Genomic DNA, 25,514 nt, shown 5'->3' on the forward strand with positions numbered 1-25,514 from the left:
GGTGATAGGTTCACATTAAATAACAAATTTCACTTTCATTTAATTTATGGGTCTTCTCAAGTTGCTGATGCTTTTTTCAGAAGGACTTGTGATACCATGAAGCTGGTCATGGGTGTTTGATCTCAAATGCAATCCCCAAATTCTTGATCATTTGTCTTGGTGGATTTTTGAAGAATAACCAATGTTTTTAAACCTCTTACAAGTCTGAAAGAATAAAACGGCTTTGAAGTTTTACAGCATCCTTCAGCTGACCTACAAATGTAACTAGATAATCCATTTCTTGGAAATAGTTATTGTGGTTTCTTGCAGTTTCTGTTTACTCTCACACAGCGGTGTATCCCTGCTGAATTAGCTATCATTAAGAGCTTTTAATGAAGGTTGTTATTCTTAGATAGGATTCAAAGTAGTTTTAATTGGTCAGGGCATTTCTTGAAGTCACTAAAGGTTTGAATTGACAAATAGTGACAGTTCCTTAGAGTTTTAAAGAATTATTAACTTAAGAAAAAGGGAGCTCTTAAAGAACTGCATGTCATGTGCCCTTGCTTTCCTGCCTTTTCTTATTTATTCTAGTCCAGTGTTGTGAATAGTATATGCACAAGTGGTCATGTTGTAATTTACATGCTGATATATTGTCCAATTCATTACAAAGCTGAAAATATTCCTTAACTCTTAGCATTTGCTAAGATTTCACTTTGCATCTCAGAGAATTCTGGTTACTGGTAATTCAATTTAGTTAACGTTTACTATTTGTTTGAGACTTCAGAAATATATTTTTAGTATTTGTGAAAGGATCTTGACTACCTCTTCTGACAATAGAATGGGTGAAGTTGGAAGGCAAAATAAGGTTATTCATTTATAAAGGTGATAGATAATATTTATCTAAATGCTGTTCATTTTATTTCCTGCCAATGCATAAAATGGATTAATAGTTTCCGAGAAGTATGGAAGTGAGAATTTTTGGATTCATGTCTTCCCTTAAAACAAAACAGAATTTAGAAACATGCTTCCAGGTCCAAAGAACATCCATATTTACAACTCTAAAAAATCAAGACAGCAGTAGTTCCAATGACTTCTAACATGCCAGTGTTCATCCAATTTAAAAGTTATTTTCTAATTTCTAAAAGACAATTTTATGGCCATTCTCACCACTTCCCCTTTATTAGATGGGAATGTAGAAAAAGGAGAAATAAAGAATGAGTTTGATTCTCAAGGTTATTTGCAGAGTAAGTCTTTCTGGAAAGTCTGCTTTTGTGGGGCTACTGGAATGTCTTGTAAACAAAATTATTCTTACTATTTAATCTCACTCTTTTCTCAGAACAGGAATAATAATAATAGTAGTATTGGCACTAGTAGTAAAATAATAACAGCAGCAATAACATTCCTTGTCTCTATTACTTGAATGTTGTGGTACCCCTTGGTTGTAACATAGAATTCAGTCTCCAAGTCAAATGACATACTAAATTTGGGTTACGTGTCACTGCTAGGAAGCTCTGAAAATTAGCTATTTCAATTTTCAATTTTATTATTGAAAATAATCTTAGGATTAGGATAATATGAAGCTCTTTTTCACCTTTTTTTTCCTCTTCGCTTTTCAGTTAAGTTCTAGAGGCAAATTTAGGCTAAACCTGCATAAATTTACAAATCCTTAAAATTAAGATTGTCATCCATTAACATGGCACCGTACATGTCACAGTACAATCTTCTTTCCAATGTACTGTTTTTTCTAAAGACTTCAGTCTTTAAATCAGTTTTGTATGCCTATGGATACAAGAATTAGAAGGACTTCAAGACTAACAGTAATTAATACATGATTTTTATTTCTAGGCAGGGATTTTTGAACATTTGCATTGTGTGTTTTATTAGTTATAATGAGACAAGTCTGGTACTTGTATGTAGAATTCAGTCAGACTGAATCACTAGACATTTTTTCGCCATTTTTCAGTCCATATAAAATGCGCTTTTACACAGTACATGTTTTCTATTAATTTCTTGTACATTACTTTTCTACTAGAATGAGTTTACAAAAGTAGAAGAGTTTGAGAAAATCCACTAAGTAATCTGATAGTAGTAGTTCAATTGTATTTGTGCATTTTCTCTGATGTATGAAAAGGGAATATCTTTTTTCAAAATAATAATTTCTTTACCATAGTGTAGTTCAATACAAGAAACTAAAATGGAGGGAATTTTATCTAAATCAAATCGGTGCCTGCTATTTCAAGCAACCAACTAAGATAAAATTTATATATCAAGTTTGTTTCTAGAGTTTGTGGATTTAATTTCTATTTAGTACAAAAATAAGAACTGACGATACTTCTTTATAGCTCAAATTATTTCTGTACAACAGCTAGTACTTTATTATAGTGTTCCCACTGTGTTCCTGCTTTTCTGAAACAACAAAAATATAATAGCAGCTAAACTTGTTCTGCAATGATATATTAAGCAGTTTAATGCAGATACAATTTTCCCATGCTTAACGGGGTAATTGACACCTTTCCAAACATTAAATGGTTTGAATAACTTATCTTCTATCTTAAACCTGGCTGCTGCTTTATTATCATTAGTACACATAAGTATACATATTTATATACACACTCTGTTTCTGATATAATTTCCCAACCTATTTGCTCTGGAACTGAAATAGCAATATCACATATCAGGGGTTACTTTTCATTCATATTTAATGTTTAATGCATCTACTCTTATTTGTTTACCTATTTGACATTTGTACCTGTTGTTTAGCAACCTGAAAATTGAAACAAATGTGTTTTCACAATAGATTTGTGCATGAAATTTCTGTGTTGTCCACACCTCATCTTGCATTACTTTCCTGGTGTTGTAGTTCTGTTAAACAACACTGCTGCTACTGTCTTGTAACAGGTGTAACTCAAATATCATATTTGAAACTGGAACTGATTTTATTCTAGAATAGTATGATCATATGGTAAGGTAAGGTATTTTGAAAATGAATTTTTCCATTATATTTAGGAAGAATTTGAATGTAATGATTTGTTCAATAGTTTTGAGGAAAACTTGGCCCTTTTCACTAATTTATAATTTTAGGGATCTATCAAATATATTAAGTGCTATTAGCAAAAATTCACACTTTTTCTTAACAAATATACATAATTTTCTTTCACAGTTAAGGGTCTTTTCAGTATGCAGATGTCAGCTTAATTCAGCCAGTGAAAGATTCCCTGCTCTTGCTGTGCTCTTGACATTTGCCCTCTGGTGAGGTAAAACTTCTTGGAGGGAGAACATTGCTCCTCCTCCACAAACCAGCTGAACCTGCATGGCTTCAAAACTGTGCAGAAACTCTACAAAATCTATGGTGGGGCAGAGCATTTTAGTGTGGTGTGAGATGAGAATCCCCATAAAGAGAAATACCCCAAAAGACAACCTATAATGTCCTTTTTTAATTCAGAATTTGTTTTTAGAGACTGGAAACCTATTTACTTCAAAGTCAAGGTTTGAAAGGAGAAAAATACAAATAGCAGATGTGGGTGTAACACTTCTACAAATAGACAAGAATTGTATCCATTTTGCAGGTTACATATTTTGAAATCTTACACTACCTCCCTTCATTTATCTGTGAAGAAGAGACGTATAGAAGGAAAAATGTCAGTTTACGTCATCTATTGTGAGGGGATAGATGTACCCAAAATTGCTCTGTGGCACATACCAGTTGACAGGTTGAAAGTCCATATTTTAAAGTGTTAGATGTTATCTTGTGATAACAAGATAATGTTTCTGTACGTAAACCAGACCACCTATTTCAGAGACTTTATATAAAATACAGTAGCTGTACCTGTTTCAGAAGCAATGTATGTGTTACACACTACTAAGATAAGTTTCCACAATCTCAGCATTTGGCTCAGTGATCCCTAATATGTTCTCAAGAAAAATCGTTAACTGGGCAACACAAACACAAATAATAAGAAATATTTCATTTGATTGTGAGAGTAATAAAAAATTCATGAAAGCTTTTCACTCTTTATTGACAGGAAGCAATACAGCTCTGGAAAGTGGTTTTAACATCTAAAATTTTTGATAATAGGTATTTTATGGTCTTTTCTTCCACAAATGGTCAAGTCAGCTGTTATCTTTTAGTTAAGAGCATACCTTAATTTTTTTAGTACATCTATTTTTCTCCTAAAGGGACTTTTGCTGCTTAAAAGTGGTGAAAACAAAACAAAAAGTACTATTCAAACAAAGATGATTACAGAATCATTAAAACTATTTAGACTCTAATTTCATTGCATGCTTACTTTAAAAGTTACCTCTGTTTGGGGTATATAATGCCAGAGATCAGAATCCATAAGCAAAATTAAGTTAAAAAATTAAAATTAAGTCCATCAGTCACAGTAAGAAAGCAAAAATATTATAATAACTTGAAATTAGAATTAGCACAAATTTAAGAAAAACCCCAAACATCCCCTTCATTTTACTCCAATCAGGCTATGTGGTGACATGAAAAAGGGATCTTAATATGGTAGGAATATTTGTTGGATTCTTATTACCTTCAGATCACTTTGATTTGGATCATACAGTTGATAAGGTTGGAAAAGACCTTTAAAATCTTTAAGCCCAGCTGTTAACCCAGCACAGCATTGTGTTCACCATTCAACCATGTCTTCACCTGTCATATCCATGTGTTTTTTGAACACTTCCATGGATGGTGACTCCATCACTGCCCTGGGTAGTCTGTTGTAATGCTTTACAAGCCTTTTTTGAGTATGTGAAGGATTGATTGTATCTAGAAACATAGAATTAATATCAAACCAGACAGAAATAAATGTCTTTTAAAATCCCTAAATCTTTGTGAATAAGGACATTTTCTGCTGAAGATTAAGTGCTGAACAAAACACTTAGAAACAAAGCTTCAGCTGTAAGAAAACAAATCTATGAATTTCATTGCAATTGGTGAAAAGCTGGAGTCTAATTTTTTCTAATGCCTTTCTACATCAAACCATAGATGAGAAATATCTCTACTAAAACATATATTTACAGGAATTCAAGAGTATTCAATTCAAATATTGATCTATTTTCTCTAGGTAGCCTTTTCTGTGACTCTGAAAGAAAACAATGATCCGTTTAATCACTGTTTAAGGATGACTGGTCAAACTGCGCGTAATCTGAGAACTTTGCAAGGTTCACACTGCATCTCTAAATGCAAGTCAGGTTATGGAGGCCTAGATTTTCTATGGCATTGATTTGCATGACTCTAACTTCAGATACAAGTATGAGCAGAAATTCAGACACAAGTGTGTGTGATGACAAGTTATTGGTAATATTTGGTTCCATATATATACACACACATAAAACTAAGTCTCCTTTTCCTATAGCAAAAGACTGAATGTAGCAACTTCTGCAATTAGCAGAAAAACCCAACGGTGTCAAAGGTGAAACAAAGGAAGAAGTGGGCAGAAGTGATGATGGAGAAGAAATAGAAATGGAGAAACAGAACTGTCTTCATTTTTTTCCCCCCAACATTTTAGTATTGTTTTACTTAGACTTAGCCCAGTCTTCATACCTCACCTTCATAAACCTATTAGTATTCCAAATCTCTGTGAAGATTTTAGGAAAAGAAAGATTGTGACTTAATATTTCATCTGTTTCAGTAACTTTTTGTTTCTTTGTTTGTTTTTAATAAGAGAGAGTCCTCTGAAAGACATTTCCCAAGAAGCAGATGTGAAATTCGGCATAGATTTTCTGGTGAGGCTTACATTCCGTAAGCGTTTCCTTGCTGGATGTGGAATGTTTTTGGTTGTTTTTTTTTTTTATTTTTGCTTTTTCTTTTGTCTAAAATTTCTTTCAGAAAGGACAAGGAAGTCTGGATTATCTTCTTAATGCTATATGTTAATGTTTATTGAGGAAACAGAAGGTTGTTGGTTTTATTTTTAAAGATGTATGAAACAAATAGAAAAACTGATCTAAAAGCTTGAGCTGGATACAAGAAAAAAACCAAAACCCTTGATTTGTAAAATGCATCCATTTTCATCGCTTCTTTGTCATGGTATAACATCTCAAAGTAAGCATGAAAGACACGAGAAGTTCTGAGAAGTGATACCACTATATGAGAACGGTGTGGATTTGAGTTGTTTCACAACACTCCTGTAGAAGAGCCCTACATTTTGCAGTCACAGACTAGCACTGCTTCCAGTGTTTGTGATGCTAACATGCAGTCCACACAACCCCCACATTCACTGTTCTCTCAGCTGTGGAAAATGATATTTTGCTCATTACTGCCAACCTGCTATACCTTTCAAATGCCATCTTGAAGGTGAAAATTTACGTGACCTATTTTCTTCTGTCAAGAGATCTGTGACACAAGAACTACTCTGCATTAACAACCAGAAGAACATCACAGATCGCTACCCCAAAAGCTGATTTCAATATTTTTGTAACCGATTTTCAGTTACTTTTTTGGTTAATCTTAATGCAAATTTATTGCAGCTTCTACTGTTACTTAACCTAAATAGCATTTCTCTAAGGCAGATCTGATTAATGTATCTGAACTATTGATTGTTTAGGCACTGAAAAGTTGTTTATGTATATCTCCAGATAAGTCTGGATACCAGAGTTGTGCCAATCTGTGGAATGAAGTGAAATTATTACTTTTGTCTTATGATTTTTAGATTTGAAAAATTGAAATGGGTAAGAACATTTTAAGTGGTGGTATCTGAGGAAAGGACAGCATTATTCCTTATTTACAAAGTACAAGAAAAGTTTTGAAAACCTAGATCAATTTCTATTTTATGTACCAGCTATGGTAATAAATTAGAAGTATTTTTCAAGGACAATGACAGATATAACTTTAAAATTTTGTATTTGTTTGCCTGTCTCTGGATAGTTGCGTGGTTTGTTTAATTGGGAGCTATTTTTATATGTGTATCCCGTAACAATAGAGAACACTATTGAACATTCTTAAAAATTTTTGTAGCTGTTTAGACATATTTGCACAACAGAATCGAGTAATTGAAGTCCTTAACACCTGAGTATCTTGACTTTGACAGTAATGCCAAATTTAGCTTTAGATAATTATATATGTCATTAGGAAGCATGGATGCTACACAAGAGGACATAAAGCAGCACATCTGCAGATTGAGTGCTGCGTAAACTACCCAGCTCCACCCCCCCAAAAAACCCAGAAGCCAAACACAGATTCAAAATGTCTTTTTTTTTTTCCTTCTTAGTCACTCTAAATGTGTAAAGCTGAGCAGCTGTCAGGCCAAAATTTGCAGGCCTGAAATCTCATGTGTTTTAAAAATGGTAGAAAATTCTCAAATTCTCACCTTTTATTTAGAACATAGTTTCAAAATAGGGAAAAGCTTTGATGTTAATCCCTGTTAATTTGCTTTTGAGTGTAAAGCTTTCCTCTCCACCCATCTCAAACTCTGGGCCATAGGTCAACATTCAGTTCTATGTGCAGGTGAGATTGTTTCTCAGTAAGGAGACCAAAGAATAAAGGTCAAAATTTTGACCACTAGATTCAGAAGATATGAGTTTTATATTGAAAAATAAGATATTGTGAAATGATATCTGAACTTGAAGTTTCTTTCGGATAAACCTAAGCAATTTTAGTGGTCCAAAGTGTCCCTCCATTTGTTAGGGCTATGAGTAAGATTACAACTTTCATGCTTTATCTATGGACAGATGTTGAGAAATAGCTGAATGGATGAAAATCTTATGTTTTTAATTGAATAGGTATCAGATATGTGTATGTGCACATGAATGTGTGTGTGTGCATATCTCTTGGATTAATTTCTCATGTTTGCTCCATGCAATATAGTTTGTGATTTTGCAGTGAACATTTATGTATATATAGTTTTTGGATTATTCAAAACTGTTCATATGAGATGTGCTTGACTGAAAACTAGTTGCCATGTCTGAAAGATTCAAAGTTATTTTAATTTTAGAAGGAGGATGTGGAAACCATTTGTACTATATAGATAAAAATCTATCAATAGATAGAGCTAAAACTCAGTGCAAAATCAAATTTTATCTCAGCAGCTGATGGCTTTTGTAGGGATAGACACCCATGAATATTCGCTTTCTGACAAAAGGGTTGTTCCTGCTAAATGGAGTGGTTCAGGCAAAGAAAGGCTAAAGTATTAATCCTGAATGTGGTGAAAGAACTGAGAAGAGAAATCAAATGGTTTATTGTGTTTTTTAAATATGTGTATTCTTTTCTTCCTTGTGTATATTAGTGTTTTTCTAAAAACTACAAAAAACAGGAATATGGTATCTGATTTTGGATGTGGAGTGTTCCCTAAACTATTGTCTTACCAGATTCTTTAATTCTGCAGGTGTTAGGAATGTGTATATTCCCTTCACATATTTTTATAAATAATTAGTTAATTTTGTGGGGTTTTTTTCTCTTAAAAATTACAGAAGACTGTCAAAAGCAACTTTCTTTTTTCTGTTATAGGCAGAGACCACTATTCAATACTGTCTAGAAGGACAATAGCACTCAAAATCTAACTTTCAGCTGTTTCCTAGGTAACAGAGATACTGCTACAAAACTGTTCAACTGAATGGAAGGAAACAGCAAATGTTTCCATTTTTCTACTATTTTTGAGTTTGAATGAAGTAAACCTTAGAAATTGCTTCAGAGAGTGCAAGATATGGAACTGGAGACCTGCACTTAGATTCCATTGTTTGTTTTGTTACTTTTAAGTTTCTGCACAACTTCTGTGATTGCAAAGAAAATGTCAGAGAACTTGTGAAATAAATCATAGCAGAGTTTTTTTTATTTAGTTTTTTGGGGGTTTTTTGTTTGGTTTTTTTTGTTTTGGTGTGGTTTATTGGTTTGTTTTTTTGACATAAACTGCTGTGTAGTATAAATGGTCCTTTCCAAGAATGAAACAACCAGAAAAGCAAATTTTGTGTTTTCTTGTTCTATTATTACTTTCTAGGAATTTTTCAGAAAATAGCTGTTTATTCTTTTAGGAATTCTCATTCAAAAATGAAAGAAAAAAATACTAGAAAGCTGAATTGAGTAAATTATGTACAAATAGGTTACCCTTTCATGTATGTGGCTAATTATATGGAATTTAGTAGGCCTCTTTGGAAGTAATATAATTGTAGTATATTCCCAGTAGTTCGTCTTTTTCAGTTTTGTTAAGCGTAAATTACTTTTCCTCTCAATAAAGGCTGACATACTTAATCCCCATTTACCATTTGTGTGTCACTGAGACAACTATTTCACAACTAATGCTTACTAAATTAGAACATAAATAAAGCCACTGAGTTTTTCTCTGCGCTGCTGCTCCAGCCTGAGGGAGGTCTCCTCTAAACAGAGCCTCATTCTTGTAATTTAAACATCAGCTTCACATTTCCTCAAAAGTAAAAAGGCAGTCATGACAATAAGAGAACAATTCATTAATGAAATCGTGCCCTGTGTTCACTAGGAGTCTCTCATTGTTTCCTTGTGATTCCCTTATCTGTCAGTAACATCCATCCATCATGTTTGTCCTTAAATTCCATATGTTGCTGTAAAGACTACTTTCAATTATATATAAAATTAAAAGGTTTTAATGTAGCATAGCTGCAAAAACCTGGTTTACTAGAACTGTGATTAGCTAAGATCATAAACTGAAGGTTCATCTCTCACTTGCTTAAAGGGATTAAAGGCATTATTAAAATAATAGTAATATTTAGTAGTAAATATTACTATTAAATCGTATTAAATTGCATAATCATTAATAAATATTACTACCAAATAATATTCTATTACATAGTAATTTAATATTATTTTCAGCAAAATATACATGTAGTGGTCCTAACAGATTGCTTTGCTTAACTTTTGAATGAAGCTTTTCTAAAAGGAAGTACCCAAGTGGCAGTAGCAGTCTCTCAGATGATTTTGTATTAGGCAATATTGATGTTTTATATTAAAAAATGATACAAATATTTTTCTCTTCTGGGAAAATTTATAAATAGTTTATAAACATGCAATATGTATGTCTGTCACTGTCTTATATGACTTATACTAGCCATAGAACTTTCTGCTATGCAAGGAGAAGTATACAAAAAAAAGAAATGTTATGGAAAATATGTTTTCTGAATTATTTTATCGCTGAACAGGAGTTGTTACAGAATACATTAGTTTATTTTAACTTAGGTTTTAGATGTAAAGTGAATGTCTAAGGTACATTCAAATATCTTTCCTGGACTACTATCAAACTTCCTTTACAACTTTTTTTCCATAAACTGTATTTTGAATTAAAACTAGGAAATGCAACTAATTGTTGCAATGTTTTTCATGATCATTTGATGCATAAATTTAATTGTTTTTCCTCTAAATTTACATGGCTTGTAAAATCACTCATGGAAATATTTGTGCAATTTTCACAAAAGTTGTCCAGAGTTTATAATTAAATAATCTTCAGTATTCAAATGAACATTAGCATCATTATTGCCTTTGTAGAGATGAGAATCTCTTTTCAATTCTTGAGCAATCATTAAAGGGAGAAATGGTTCACATGGTTCTGTGCTTCAAGGGAAAAAAATTGTAGCTGTGAGTTTCTTTTTTAAACTCAGACATGAAGCAACTTGTCAATGCTACTGTGACAAATCTGTGATTTAACAGATATTAAGAAGCTAACTCTTTTACTATGTTCTCTATCTCTGAAGAATAGCTCTTCGCAGGTTTGAACTTGCAGAATGAGACTGATCATTTACAGGGACTAAAATCTGAATGTGGCAGCTAGCTCTGAGCAGTATGCTGTCAAACAGGATTTTTCTTGTCATCCCAGCCCTGCCACGAGCGCAGGGAAAATGGTGTTTGCCATCACCTGCAGCTGAGTGAGGCCAGACTGTCTTTTCGAGGACACCACAGCCAGCAAAGTTATCTAGGGGAGACAAAGATGATGCTTGTTTTCTGGCCCAGTCTCTTGGAGTCCACCCAAATGAATTAGAGTATGTTCAAGTTAAATGCTCTTTTCCCTCCCCACCACCTGGAGCCCGCACCTATTCAGATGGCAAGGTTTGCTCACCGCAGCTTCAGAATGCCTGAGGAATAAACATGCTTCCCTACTGAGTATTTCTGCATTAGACCCCTGAGAAGCAGTCATGCAGAACCCAAGTCTTACAAATTGTATGGCCTCAATCTTCGTGCCCCTGGCAGATGAGGACAAATATGCAAATACTATGCATAGCTTCGGCTGTCAGTTAAATACAGTTTGGGTTTGTCTATTTCTGTTACTTAAATAGCTACATAACAGTTGGTGGCTTTTAGAAAAACCAAAACAAAAAAGGCTAGAGTGGTTTTGAGTCAAAAAAAAACATTTTTTTCTTCCATGATTTAATTTCCATCATAAATCCTTCTCTTCTAGAACTGAGTCTTTCTAGGAGAGTAAGAAGCATTTAGAAACTTTCTTCATTTAGTAATGGATGTCAAGGTATTCACAGTGTCACCATAATGATGCATATACCATTAAATATACCAAAATAATGAATTCCAGTCCAATACATGTAAATTAGATGCTTAAAAGATACACTTGCAAAACAAAAGTGCCTATGCAGTTTACATGAAGTAAATAGTTGTTTGTCATAAATCCTTGAATCTTCAGAATAGTGACTAAAAAGCAGATTGTAAAATAGCTTTCTTTGCTAATCAGTATATTGCTCTAAGTGTTGAATTCACTACTTGAAGTTAAGTATTGGCTAACTGCAAATATACATCTGCAACAAATACTTGGTATTATGCTGGTACACATTTATATGTCTCATCTTATAAAAAACCCTTTCAAAATCCTAAGGTTATCTTAATAAAAAAAACCCCAAACAAACCCTTTTAAAGCCCTATCCAATTTAAAATATTCAGCTACTGACATAAGACAACACCAGGCAAACATTTTGTTCTTTGGTTTAAAATAAGTACTGACTGTAATCATTGTATGTAGGATATTTCTTTAACATTTTCCACTTATAGAAGACTTGATAATGAAAAGAGTAAATCAGATTTCAAAGATATCCTTTTCCTTCCTTTGGCAATCCCACTTTTTCTTGTTCAAATAAGCTTGCTATGTGCAATAAATGAAAAGGTAGAGATAGCTTATGAGCACTCAAGAGTAATTTCTGCTTTCTGAAGTCAAATATTATTATGAAATATATAGCATATATTTTTCTATCGTATTTTCAGAGGTTTTTTTTGCATACATTTCTATATTTATATGAAAAGCTTTACCAAAGATAAAACTTTAATAAATCTTCGGATGCACCTTTCCAGAATGATAAATAAAAAAAGTAGAGGCTTGGAAACTGATAAAAGTTTCCTTACTTTCTGTAAACAGAAAACCTTGTCTAAGAAAGTATCTAAAACTGCAAATTTGTTTTTATAATCATTTTTAATAATTTGAAGTCCAGACAAAGAAATGTTATGGATCAAACTACTACAGAATGAATTTTTGTTCTTTTAAAAGAACTCTGTTTATAGTGCTGTAAGAAGTTAATACACTTTTTTTTTTTTCACAGTTTTTGGTTTTGTTTTTTTCACCTTTAAACTTTTAATAGGAAATCAAGTTTCAAATAATCTTGTTTTGTGTATTTTCTTTACAGGGGATAAATGCAAACCTACTGAATACACTGAAGTGAAAAATGTGTTACTGGATCTACAAAACCAGAGATACATTGCACAAGCAAAAGATAAATCTGTTGGTGAGAAAATGGCGTTAAAGAAAGTTCTCGTAGATCAAATGTTCAATTATTTTGATTCAGACAACAGTGGACTTGTGGATGCTAACGAGTTATCTCAGGTATGGTTTAGTTTTTGTTTCTATTAGCACAGTGACTAATCAAATGCCTTTTTCAGGACATGCTCACTGGGAATATCATGTCTTAGGATACTTTAGAAAATGTGAGTCTCCGAGTGGAAAATTTCATTTGAGAATTTTTGAATGGCTGAATTATTCAGAAATTCTGTAGTGTTTATGGTGAAATTTGCATATAATGCTTTGAAGCATACTGCAGTGTGTTAGAACACTCTGGACTGCTGTTACCATGAGTTGTTTTATTATCAACTCCTTGCTATCATCCAGTTCAACTGTATAGATGTATTTTAGAAATTGAAAATTATTAAAATAATGAGGTAAATAACTTCTGTAATATTAAAGCAGCATTTACTTTAGCAAATAAATAAAAAAATAAGAAAAATAAATAAGCAAATAAAGCAGTTGCTTTATCTTAGGGCTAGAGAAATACAGAAGAAATTTTGCAATGAGAATTCATGGGGGTTTCTAAATTGCAAATTTTAACTTATTACAGATCTAAACCAGTAATTGCTGCTCTGGTAGGCATAACAGCACTAGCTTTAATCTACCTAAAAGGATTGATTCTATTAGAGAGTGTTAATGGAGCAAATGTACTTTGATTTACTAGAAGTCTGTGTTTGAGAAACCTAATCATGGCTAAACTTATATTGTATATATATATTATATTAATGAGTCTAATACTAGGCAGCCAATTAAAAGTTTAAAAGGAGGATTTTTTAGATGTGGACATTGATCCACATCTAAAAAATCCTGTGTTTTAAGTTACATGGCAGAGTGAAGAAATAGGCTGGAGTTATCATTTCCATTACAGTTAACTTTTAAAATTTTAGTCGCAATTTCAAGGACCAGAGGGTGATTATAAATATAGGTATTGTGTCAACTACTATTATTATTTCAAATTAGTAATTTAAAAATATTTTTCTGTACTTTTCTAAGATTTGTTTTTCCTGCTGCTTTTTAGAATATTTCAGAATTTCAACTTTTAAGGGATTTTGGTGCCTGTATATATCTTACAAATAATAATTTATATGTGATTATATGAATAGATAACATAGACAGGAATCACATATATATAGGTTTGCAAACTATAATTATTCTCTTCACTGTTTTGCCCATGGTGGTAATTGGTGAGTGATCTCTCCCTCACTTTTTCTTGGCCCATGAAACTTTCATTATCCAGTCAGGGTCAACCTTCCTCAGGGAGACATTACTATACTCCTGAAAATGTTCTCAGGATTAGGAGAATTTTTCTCAGTTGTGCTCACAGTCAAAATTTTGAAATCTGCAGAATTGTCATAAATAATGGCTCCTGCATTTTAAATGTAATCATATTAAGGAGGTATGAAAAGCAACCTACTTGCTGTAGAAAACAAGGACTCCTGAAGTTAATTTATATTCAAACGAATATTGAAGTTCAGTTTATAGTGCATCTTAAATTTTACATCTCGTCAATCTTGCTGTGCAATCAGGCCCTTGGACTGCACTTATTATCTCATAGGTGTCCATATAGTCATCCTACCTAATGTAAAATTGAAATGAATCAGTTGGAGATTGAAAATGGTGACAGCAACACTCCAGTTTTATTGATGTGTTTTGGATCAAAAGTCATAAGGTTATTGAATTTGCATCTTGAAGCAAGAGAAACAAATGTTCTCTCCAAAAAAAAAGAAAAAGTAGTGTTTTTTTGGAAAAAAAAAAAAAAAGAAGCCTATTTCTAATGGTAAGAAAAGTTAGGGGGGTTTTGGGGCATTTTTGTTTCTTTTGTTTTTTGGGGTTTTGTTTGTTTGTGGCAGTTTTTTTGTTTGTTTTTTTGGGGTTTCTTTGTGGTTTGGTTTTGTTTTTTAATTTTTTTCTAAATACTTCAAGTATGACAGCAATGCATTAAAATTTGGCAGACTGTTTTTTCTGTGGTTTGAACAATTCTAGCATCAAGGTATAATATTTTTCATGGCTTTCTTGTCCGATACAAAATTGCAGCTACAAAAGAATTTACCTCCAATACACTGTGTAAATGTAATAGGAAACCTTTAGGGTTATGTAGCTCCATGCAGGCTAAATGGACATCTTTTTCCAATATAAATTCATCTCTGCCTTGACTGCTTTAATCACCGAGTCTGACTCATTTAATATTTTAGTTTCCAAATCCTATTTTGGCAAGTGAGATGTGGCTTGATCTTGAAAGGACTTATGAATTAAACATTTTAGACCACTTCTTGTTTTGAGATGTAGGAACTAACCAAAGGGAGTATCTATCTTTGCAAACTGTGAGCTATGAAATAGGTATGATTCTCATCATCTTCACAATCTCTGATCTACCTACAAGGTTTCCAGTAAGGTGATGTGGTTCCTTGAAGGGTTTGGTTTGTTTTTAAAGCACTTTGACACATTTTAAATGAATCCAAAATAATGGAAGATCATTGAATCTTCTAGTTAGCTATGAATATTCGGCTGTTAACAAATTCATTTGTTTATCTATTTTATCTTATGCAAAACCAAACTGGAATTTAATAAAAATTTGTAAATGAAGTATCAGTGTTTCTATCACTGTAGGCTGTTAGATTACTGTATATTGTTTTTGCTGCGTAGAAGAGGAAAAAGAGCAGAGGTGTTATGGGTAGACATGGGAATAAAATGTGTTTTTCTGGTTATGAATGCAGTTATTCTCCTGTGGTGGAAGTGCCATTTTATAAACAGCAAACCCTTTCTGGTTGCCATCAGTGAAAGATGCATAGGCTCTAAAAATGTTTCATCTTGCTTAGGAATGAAATTCAAGTTCCTTTTTGAAGGAAGAAGTGAAATAATCTATACTTGATTAGGCTTAGAGATGCTCTTTATTATTATTTATTTATTTCTTACAATAGTGAACTAAGAAAGCAAAATTCTATAGAAAGGGGTAGTGACATAGCCTGAAAGCAAGCTGAATATATAATAATAATAATAATAAAAATAAAAATAAATTTTCCTCTTCCTTTCCCTCCTTTCAATGATTAGTTTTTAGATTCAAAGAAAGAAGTTATTATCCTTATTTATGAATTAATATCTGTAATTTCAAATACCTGCATATATTTTACTTACTAGGTCATCATAGGACAAATGTAAATACATTACATTTCTATAAAAACTAATTTTTACTTCTGCAAGAACAAAATACGCAAAAGGGAGTTTGGTTTTATTTCTGCATTATGATAATACTTCTGCACTTTATACCAGCTGATACTTCATGGGCCTTGTTTGCAGATGCACAACTAATATAAATTGCATCTCTCTGTCAGACTTTGTTTCTTAAACTGATCAAAATACTTAGTTGGACCTTGGCATTTAAATTTTTACCTTCATGACTTCTGATTTTACATCTAATAACTGCTGTTATTAAGGGTTATTTGGAGGGCTTGGAACTCAGAGAAGGGATAATGAGTCTATCTCCTCTTTGTGTTTTTAATCAGCTTTGGTTTTCACTACATGTTACATAAGAAAAGGCATAAGAAAATTTTGCATGTTCAGTGTTAGTTCTATTTATTTTCTGCTATTATTTAGGGACATATTATTTAGGTTGCATTATCAATTTTTACCATCACTAATATAGGAAAAACTAAACATGTGCAATATTCAATTCTAGGTTCAAAATAAAAATAAGAACTGTGCATGAAACTTTAAAGTTCAGGAAAATTAAGACTCTCTTAGGGATTAGTAATGAGATAAAGTTTACAAACACTGTGATCATCACACAAACTCTAACATCTTGATCTTTCTTAGGTGCCTTTGGTTTTTTCAAGTAGCAGCATTTCCAATTTATTCTTGCAGGCTGTGAAGGAAGCAGGAGCACGCTTCATTCCTTGAGAAGGTTCAAGGGCTGGTGCTAGCAGGAAGAGGACACACAGTATAATGGTGCAGGATTTTGTTTGCACTCATTGTTTTATCTTGGTTAAGTCCAGAGCCCCAGGCTCAGAGTGCTGGTGGTTCCAGGTTTAGTTCTGAGTGCAGATCCAGCCTATCTATGAGGCCCTAATACCTATTCTGGTCTTACACTGTGAGCCAGGAATCTATAACATTATATTTGCAGACACCAAAGGACACATTTACATCTTCCGAGTCAGATTAGGTCTTCTGTTCTAAGTGCAGAATTGGAAAGGCAGGGAAATGTGCCTCTCATTGGAGTAGTTTGGATAAAGATGTCTCATGTCTGAGCTGTGTAACTTGATTTGTTTGGGATGGTATTGAGGTAATACCTTTAAATGAAATTGAGCATATGCCTTTGTAGGCAGTTAGATGTGTCAGATATCCATTTGCTCAGGGATCTCTGTGTCAGTCTGTGATGCACGAGTCCTGTATCTTTACATATATCAAAGGTATCATGCTACTGTAGGCACCAAAGAGAGGATGCTGTTGCTGCCCTATAGAACTTGGTGGTAAATTATAAGAATATTGATTTAACTAGATTAAGAGAAGCTAAAGCAAGGAACAATTTACCAACCTTTATTATCAGTCTGGTTTCATAATTAACCAATTCTTCTAATTTATAAAAAAGTTATACTGCCGTGGAAGATGGTGGAACAAGTAATTGAACCCCCTGCCCTTATGCAGTCAGAATTAATTTGGAGCACAGTTCTCACAGTGTCTGGTGTTTGATGTACTTGATGTTTTATCAAGCACTGAGTGGCACTGTTGTGATGATGTACTTGCTTTTAGGGAAGATGAACACGCGATAACTGAGTGACCATATTTGATTTAAAGGAAGGTTTTGTGTCTAGTTGTATTTATGTATCATTTTCCTTAGGGAGGTAAAAAAAGGCCATTAATCACAGGCAAGCAAAAAACCACTGACCGATAACACTTCAGGTAAAGTGGATTAATGAAGGATGTGTTATGTTATTTGTGGTCTAGTTTCATAGCATCTGCAGATTTTTCATTTTGACTGTCAGAAATCAGATTAAAAGGAATGAAACAATCTATTCTGATGTGCAGTTTGTTAGTTTTAATCAGATTACCTTTCCCAATCTTCTAAAATTTGGAGTTGTACTGACTACATTTCTGAGAGGCTCTGAACTGAAGTAACAGTATAGGATTTCATAGGAAATAGATAATTTTGTGCTTTATCTTTTAGAAATTTAACCTTTTCCAGAAAATGCAAATCCTTCCTCAGTGTTTCAAATGTATAATTTCAAATGTATAAATTTCATTTTTTGGAACAGACATATTTAATTTGAAAATGTAGATAAGTTTCTAAGTTTTCAGAATTTATGGGGTTTCACGATGAACTGTGAACAGCTTTGCTCTATATTTTGCCTTTTACCAGTTTATAATATTGAAAGTAAATGCTTCATTGTCTTTATGCAAATTCATACTAAAAATTGTGGGCATAAATATTTGCAAACCTTCTCTGGTATGAATTTTCAGCTTAAAAGTTGGAAATAAAATAATCCATGTTTGACTTGTACGGCACAATTATAAAATTGCGCAGACAATCAGGCTTTAACCTTTAGAGTAAGTATTTTGCTCCTAGGTTGTGACTTGCTAGAAATTTTGCCAGTTTTTCTTCTGCCTCCCTAACAAATCACTGTTTAGTTTAACCAAAGAGTAGACAGTCTGTGTTTAAAGAATTGGCTTAAGAAACAGTTTCCTTTCATTTTACTTTTCTCCATGGACAGAAATTAATAGATTAATAGGATTAAAAATGTAAGGCACAATGTTGGATCATCTGTGAAACACAAGTGTGATTACACAATGATGTATCATACACATGGAATTTTATTCTACTTATTCTACACTTTTAAGTAAATTAATGTCTTGCAAAAAACTTCCATAAGGAAGTGTGCAAACTTAATTTGTCAGGCAGTCATATTGGCTTTGTTGGAGTCTCATATGGCTTGTAACTTCATGCCACAGTTTATCTGCACTTCAATTGGCTACAGAAACAGGTATTTTTCCAAAATCCACAGCCTGAGATGTACCTCGTTCTGGGTTGTATCTCATGTGATAGAATATTAGTCTCCCTCCTCTTCAAAAGGAAAAGCCAACCAACAACCCAAAAGCTCCATGAAGGTTAATTTTGCTTCTGATCACAGAACTGATCTGAGTCACAGATCCCATTGGAAAACTGGGAGATGGCTAGATCCTGAACAAAAGAATTCAGGTTGGAACAGCTCTTACAGCATTAAGATTAATCATCATATAAAATCACTTCTGTGCCTTCTAAAATCTATCCTTACAGACTCACTGTTTGGAGGTTTATCAGCAGTGAGGGTATTTTCCAAGGAATTCCAAAGCATATCATCAGCAAAAAATGTCTGTACAAAATCAAACATTGAATCTTTTATTTGCAATCAAAATGATAATTTTACTGTAGAAAAAATTAAATAATTGCCAGGGTGATAAAATGTCACTGTCTGTAGTATCATTCTTTTAAAATATAGAATCATTCTATCCAATTTTTTTTTTTATGATTCTTCTTTTTAAAAATATGTTGCTTTTAATTTATAATTGGCCAATTTGAACAGATAACAGATTTAGTTCAAAGAATGGAAGCTGAGAACATTAATTTTAAATTTAAAATGTCGTACAATAAAGCTAGGTGTTTTGGAGATTGAAAAAAGGTTTTCTTCAACCTTAGGTATAAAGTTTAATCCTTAGTTGTACAATTGAAGATAGTGAAAGCAAGCACTTAAAACAATGAAACAGTGAGAGGCACAATGCTTCTTATACTGAATGTTCATGGCTTTGAAATTTCAGTCATTGCTGAAGTTTCCAATACACACCATTACATATTTAGTACTTCTTGTATAACTGTAATGGGTTTAGAGTTACTAATTTTTCCCAGACTACATTTTTGTCCTCTATGTACCAGCTGCAAGATCTACACAATTTCATATTTTCTTAATTCACTTTAATGTGAACTCAATAAAAAGGCTTTTAAAGGATGGGAAGTAGTTAGCACTAATATTCAGGTAGCATAGTATGTATTTTTAATTGATAATAGCAAAAGGCAGTTTAGTAGTGATTTTTCTTATCTTTCTAAATGGTTTTCATACTCTCTAATGTACTAACAAGGTGATTATCCTTTATAATGCATTTATATTATTATGTAGGAGATGACTCCTGGTAGCATAAAATGTTTGTCTTTTTGTTTCCTCTAATGCTCCTGTTATTCCCTATTATTCTTTTAAGTATTTTGTTATTCCCTATTATTGTTTTAAGTATTTTGTGTTTACAATAATAGTAACTGAATGAATTCCTTTGCAGAACAACTGAAACACAAAAGCCCCTGTATCCCTTGTTTTTCAGAAGATATTCTCTGTTGATACAAATAATGGTTTTGCAGTTATCATAGGAGACTGATAGAGGGTTGGAAGAGTAATTATTTTACCAAGGAGTTAACAATATTATATTTTTTTCTCTGCCTAAAATAACACTGTAAACTATGCAATATTACAATGAAATGTTGCATTAGGTTGGGCTCTTTCAGATGTGTGGTAGTGCTTCTAATCCATGCCTCATGTAATAGGCAATTCTAAATCACTCTCAGCATCTTAAATATTCCTTGGCTGGAATCTAAGTAGATGTCTACAACATACACAGACCTAAAACAAAATGGTACATACATTAAAGGACATTTGTCTGCAATAAGTTCAGCTGAGTTAAAAATCTAACAGCCAATAATTTTGATCCATTTCCAAATTGTATGTGTCCCCATTGAGAAAAAGGAGCCTTTTCAGGTCAGCTACTTATATAACAGATTTTGGTAAGGTAATAGGCTTGTCAAAAGCCTGTAAGAACTTGATACAATTAGTAGGGTAGTAAGAGTTTATATTAGATATTTTTGAGAGTGTTTGCATTTGGTTTCTGTGGTTAGAAACTAGAGGAAAAAGACATTATGCCATTTATACTTAGGAAATGGATATTTTAGGTATATTTGAATGTTTCTTAGTCACCATTTGTGTACATATAAAGTAAAATCAGCTTTAAAATTCCCACTGTCTTTATAGTGCTTCAGTCTATCTCCATTATATATATGCGCTGTGTTTCTTCTAAAAAACTTTTGTGCAATTTCAGAGAGTCTGTCCTAAAGGTATTAACTTTTAAAAGTGTAATAAATAATTACAAAGTAACTGGAAATCCCTGACTTTACACAGTTGCAGTTCATTGCCCCACAGCAACCTTAAAATGATCTATTAAATGATTATTAGAAACAATTAATTATACCAGAGAACTCTAAGAGCTCAAATGTAATTTCATGGTTATAATTTTCTTGTCAGGTAATAAAACGGGATGAGCTTGGCAAGGAACCGTCTGACTGCTCTGTGTTTGATTTGCTGAAATATGATGATTATAACAGTGACAAGCACCTAGCTCTAGAAGAATTCTATAGAGCTTTTCGTAAGTACCAAGATTAGCCTGTTCCTTGAGTCTTATTTTCTCTTTCTTTCTTTGTTTTTCTAAATGGTGGTATTTTGATTCTTGAAGCCTGAAATATCTGGATGCTGTACTTAAATTAGTGCAATTTAATAGTCATGGGATAGCAGAAAACTTTCTAGCAGAAATCAGTGATACCCAGTTACTTCTAGATTTATGAAGGATTTTGGTAATGGAGAATTCATGGATAATCTTTTTGATGCCAACATGCATTGATAGGTCTGTGCTTTACACAAGTGGCAAGTAGTGTGGTCAAGACATAATCAATGGAACCAAAATACCTCCCAGCACCTTTTGTTTATGGGTGCTGATAACAGCATTTTTGACAAACCCAGCAATAAATGTACCACTTCTATTAAGTGCCTTATGGCTTTACAGGACTCGGAAGAAGATAAAGATTTGTGGTGTAGTTTTGCAAGGTATTTGTTCTCTGGATGCCAGAGAGGTCTCAGGACAAATGTGTGTTGTACAAACAAACATCTTAACCAAACTACTGGGTTAGCAGACAGAAGAAAGATGTTAAGAGCTTTTATACAGTATGTTAAAGGTAATATCCATATATTAATTGTATCCAGATAAGAACTGATGATTTTTCACTCTTAGCTACCTCAAATTTAAGATTCAGTCTTGAAATCTGACTTTGCTTTAAAAGTTGTTGCTCCAAACTCAGTAACATGGCAGCACAGAAGATCAAGTTTGTCCTAAATTCTTTTTATAATTGACTAGTCCATTAATGTATCTTCATTTTGAGTAATTACAGACTGTTGCTTTAGTCTGGTTGTACTTGATCATTGGGCAGATGAGCACTCAGCCACTTTAGGTAATATCAAATGAAAAAGGGGTGAAAAACTGCTTAAAGTTTTAAACTATAAAGTAGTGAATTGATATGAGAAAAAAAAAATAGCTGCATGGAAAGCAAGAAGAATAAACATGAAATGAATAATGAAGACAGACTGTCTGAAAGTATCTTAGTTTTGACCATTGAATAAGATTTTTATTTCCCTGGAAGTCTTTCAGAAAGTGTGATTTTGTGATGCAGCTTAGCTGAACAAATTACTTACTGCTCCTAAAAATAACTTGATCCTGCTTCCTGAGGTTATCTGACTGCCCTTCTTGCAGTGTCCTAGCAGTCACAGTCTCTCCTCTGAGTCACTTACTAAGTCAGCAGAAAAATATTCACCCTCCACATCCCATCCCAATCCTGTTTTGTGACCTGAATTGATTAAGTGAAGGGTCAGACCATAACTCATGCAAAAGAAGTATGAGCACAGACAAGAAATAAGGTGGAGGAAGAAAATGGGAGATATTAAGACATTGTGATGGTGAGATAAACTAATTCAGCTGCAGCAGCAAAACACTAGGAAATACCTTAATTTCTTTTTTAAAGGTTGTGATACAAGTTCAGCTTACAAAAATGAACAGAATTATATAGCATCGATAGAGACACAAAATTTAGCTATGATTATATGGCTAGATGTTGTACTTCTAGATTGTGATTAAGTGCATAGATGTAGAAATTGATATAAGCCTTTATCATATACAGCAATGCAATAAGGTTAAAGACATGTTTAAAGCACTAGCATGGTTTTTGCAAACATTGTTTTAAGGGAAGCATAACATTGTTCTTCCAAATAAGACTTTGATGTGTCTCTGAGGGACTATTTTGTAGAGTTGTAAAACTCCAGACATAAGAATAGCTTTTTGTTATATATTTTTAAAGGACTTTTGAATACTGAAAATAATTTCCACATGCTATGTTAAGCATTGCCTTAATATGAATGTTAATGAAAATGTTAGCTTATATAAGATTAGGAATCATTTAGGTTTCTTTGTTGCAGCAGAGTAGTGGAGAAGGCCCTATTTAAATCTATGAGGCTGTCTTGGAAGATGATTTCTAGAGTAAGGTTCATTCTTCTATGTCATTAACAAAACTTAGATGCTTTCATTGCATATTGAAAAATAAAACCTAAAACCACCTGCTACTTCATTGTATGGTGTGTGGCCAGAAAAACCAAAGCAATGTGGCACAATACTAGGTTCTGTAATGAAGATAAAATAAATACTCTTGAAATAAATTTGAGGATTAACTAGTTCCATTTCATTTTATCTCCAGAGAGTTTGAATTCAGTCAGCTTGACCTATCTCACCAGCATTAACAAAAATGATATAATGCTATAAAAGTACGCTAAGCTAAGCAGAACCGAAACAAATTGAACGTGGCACCCAGTCACTCTAGAGATGAGTGCTCTTATGGCTAAGCAAGGTGACACAGAGCTGAAACCACACAAGCCACGCCGACCCCAGGTAAAGCAAATGTGACAGCCCCTCTCCACAGGCCTGTGTTGTTTGCCTATGGCAAGGCTTGTGAGATGTTACTACTCATGCCAAGTCTGGATTTACCAGGATACAAAGAATTAATATAGACACACATACATGGAACCAGATCCATGTATGGAATTGTACCCAAGAAGCACTCACAACACATCTTCCACACACTATTCCACAAAAAATATCTCTTCAATTAAGTATTCACCTGCAGTATAATAAAACATTTTAATTTTCTTTAATAAAGTGACATAGGAATGTTGCAAATTATTTATTCCAAATAGAAATAAACCTGGTTTTTTCCCAGAGTTTTCTTTAAGTACTTCAAATTCTCAAGTTCTCTTATACTGTATGATTTATTATTTTTCTTATTATGTTACATAATATGTTGTAACTTCAAAATTATGCCATTTTACAATATGGAAAAGATAATTTTTCACCAGCTCAGACACTTTCAAACATCTAGAACAAATAGAAAGCAAAACAGGAAATTATTTTTCCAAATTATTTTAGTAACTATCTAATGAGTAAAAGATTATAGCTGAGTAATGGTATTTGAAGAGGATTGTCTTCCAAAATATTATAGTATTATTTGTTATTTGGAGACATCAAAAGACTTAGCCATTAATTTAAATTAAAAAGTGCCTCTAGAATTTTTGACCTCTTGCACGACCCCATCAATTGAACTTGACAGGATGTTTTTCATGGTGTCTTCATTCCTTTTTTTATCTACTATTTATTGTACATATGGAACCTAATCTCAGTTTAATTCCTGCTATTCCCAGTGGAGTTGCCTCTGTCCCTAATTGTAGTGAAGTGGTGGATTTCAGAAATATCAAGTTCTCATTGAAGTTTGTGCAGCTGCTAGAATATTTGTTACCGACTTCTATTCACTCAAAATGGCAGTGAAGAAAATTTGGCTTTGCAATGATGGAAAAATTGATCCTATTCAAAGCTTCCACACAGAATTCAAAGGAGTTGTTTGTTTGTTTTGTTATTTTTTATTTGTGTAACAGAAATTGGAGTCATATGAACACAGAAATGTTAAGGCTAGGAGGTGGAGGTTGGGCAGGCCATCAAGGGTCACAGTGCCACAGTTTTTATGCATGGCAATACCACAAGGCTTCTTTTCAAGCCAGTTTGTACCTAGCACTGCTAAAATATAAAATGTACAGTAGTTAACAAAATATCCTTTAAGTCATATTTGAATTTGATCACCATTAAAGAGGTCTCATTTTCTAAAGGTAATTGTCCACCAGCGTTCTCAAGCATAGATGAACTTTTGAAAAAGTAGTAAGTAGGCTGGAGAAGGTGTGAGAGAAGGCATAAGGGAAATTTGTGTCCTCAGCCTTGGCCTAAAAAGAGGACAGTAATAATCAAAGATACTAATAGGGTGCACTTTTCTAGCTGTGATTTCAGATAGTATTTAAAAACACTTATGTAGGACTTTGAACAAGGATTAAAAAATCATCTTCACTGTGGTGTTGAACAAACTATTCTATTAGTTTCTTTTTAAAGAATTAGGCAATTGCATTTTGTTTAAATATGAATGCCTACTTTTGGAATTAATTATCAGTCTTGTTTCATTAGCATTTGCAGGTAGGATTTTTTTTCATTGGCATACTTGATTAGAAATTTTCCTGACAAATACCAGCAATTCTATTTTTAATGCAAGCAGTAGAAGAGGAACCACCTTAAGGGCAAAGAAGAAACATAGGCTGTTTTAGAGGTATTAATATGCACATAATTTTTATCTGTATATGTATACATACATATACTGCTTTCTTGTATTCTGGGATTTACTTTTGACACTCATTTTATCTGACAAAATGGATACACATTAGACTGGACAGCCAAATGTAAATAACTATGTGCAATGGAACAAAAAAAAAAAAATCTCTTTCCCCGTTCAGAAGGTCAGATGCTGAGGCAATAACAAACATAGAATATGTGTGAGAGGGTGCTCTCAGCCTTGAACGTATCTGCCAAGCTCAGGAGATGAAGGTGCTA

At 33.1% G+C, this 25,514-nt stretch overlaps 1 protein-coding gene across 6 annotated transcripts in view; it reads left to right on the forward strand.

Moving 5' to 3' along the window:
* The window catches only part of FSTL5 (follistatin like 5), a 381,034-nt gene that overhangs the window by 240,285 nt on the left and 115,235 nt on the right, over positions 1–25,514 (forward strand). For all 6 annotated transcript variants that reach the window (XM_088056863.1, XM_005517596.3, XM_014259202.2 and 3 more), the window contains 2 exons: positions 12,562–12,758; positions 21,023–21,143. In XM_088056863.1, coding sequence (XP_087912989.1) covers positions 12,562–12,758; positions 21,023–21,143 — 318 coding nt within the window. The remainder of the gene's footprint in view (positions 1–12,561; positions 12,759–21,022; positions 21,144–25,514) is intronic.

The sequence above is a fragment of the Pseudopodoces humilis genome, chromosome 6 (assembly GCF_049639895.1).
Source record: "Pseudopodoces humilis isolate 2021_Gansu_Grassland_sample_001 chromosome 6, ASM4963989v1, whole genome shotgun sequence".
NCBI lineage: Eukaryota > Metazoa > Chordata > Aves > Passeriformes > Paridae > Pseudopodoces > Pseudopodoces humilis.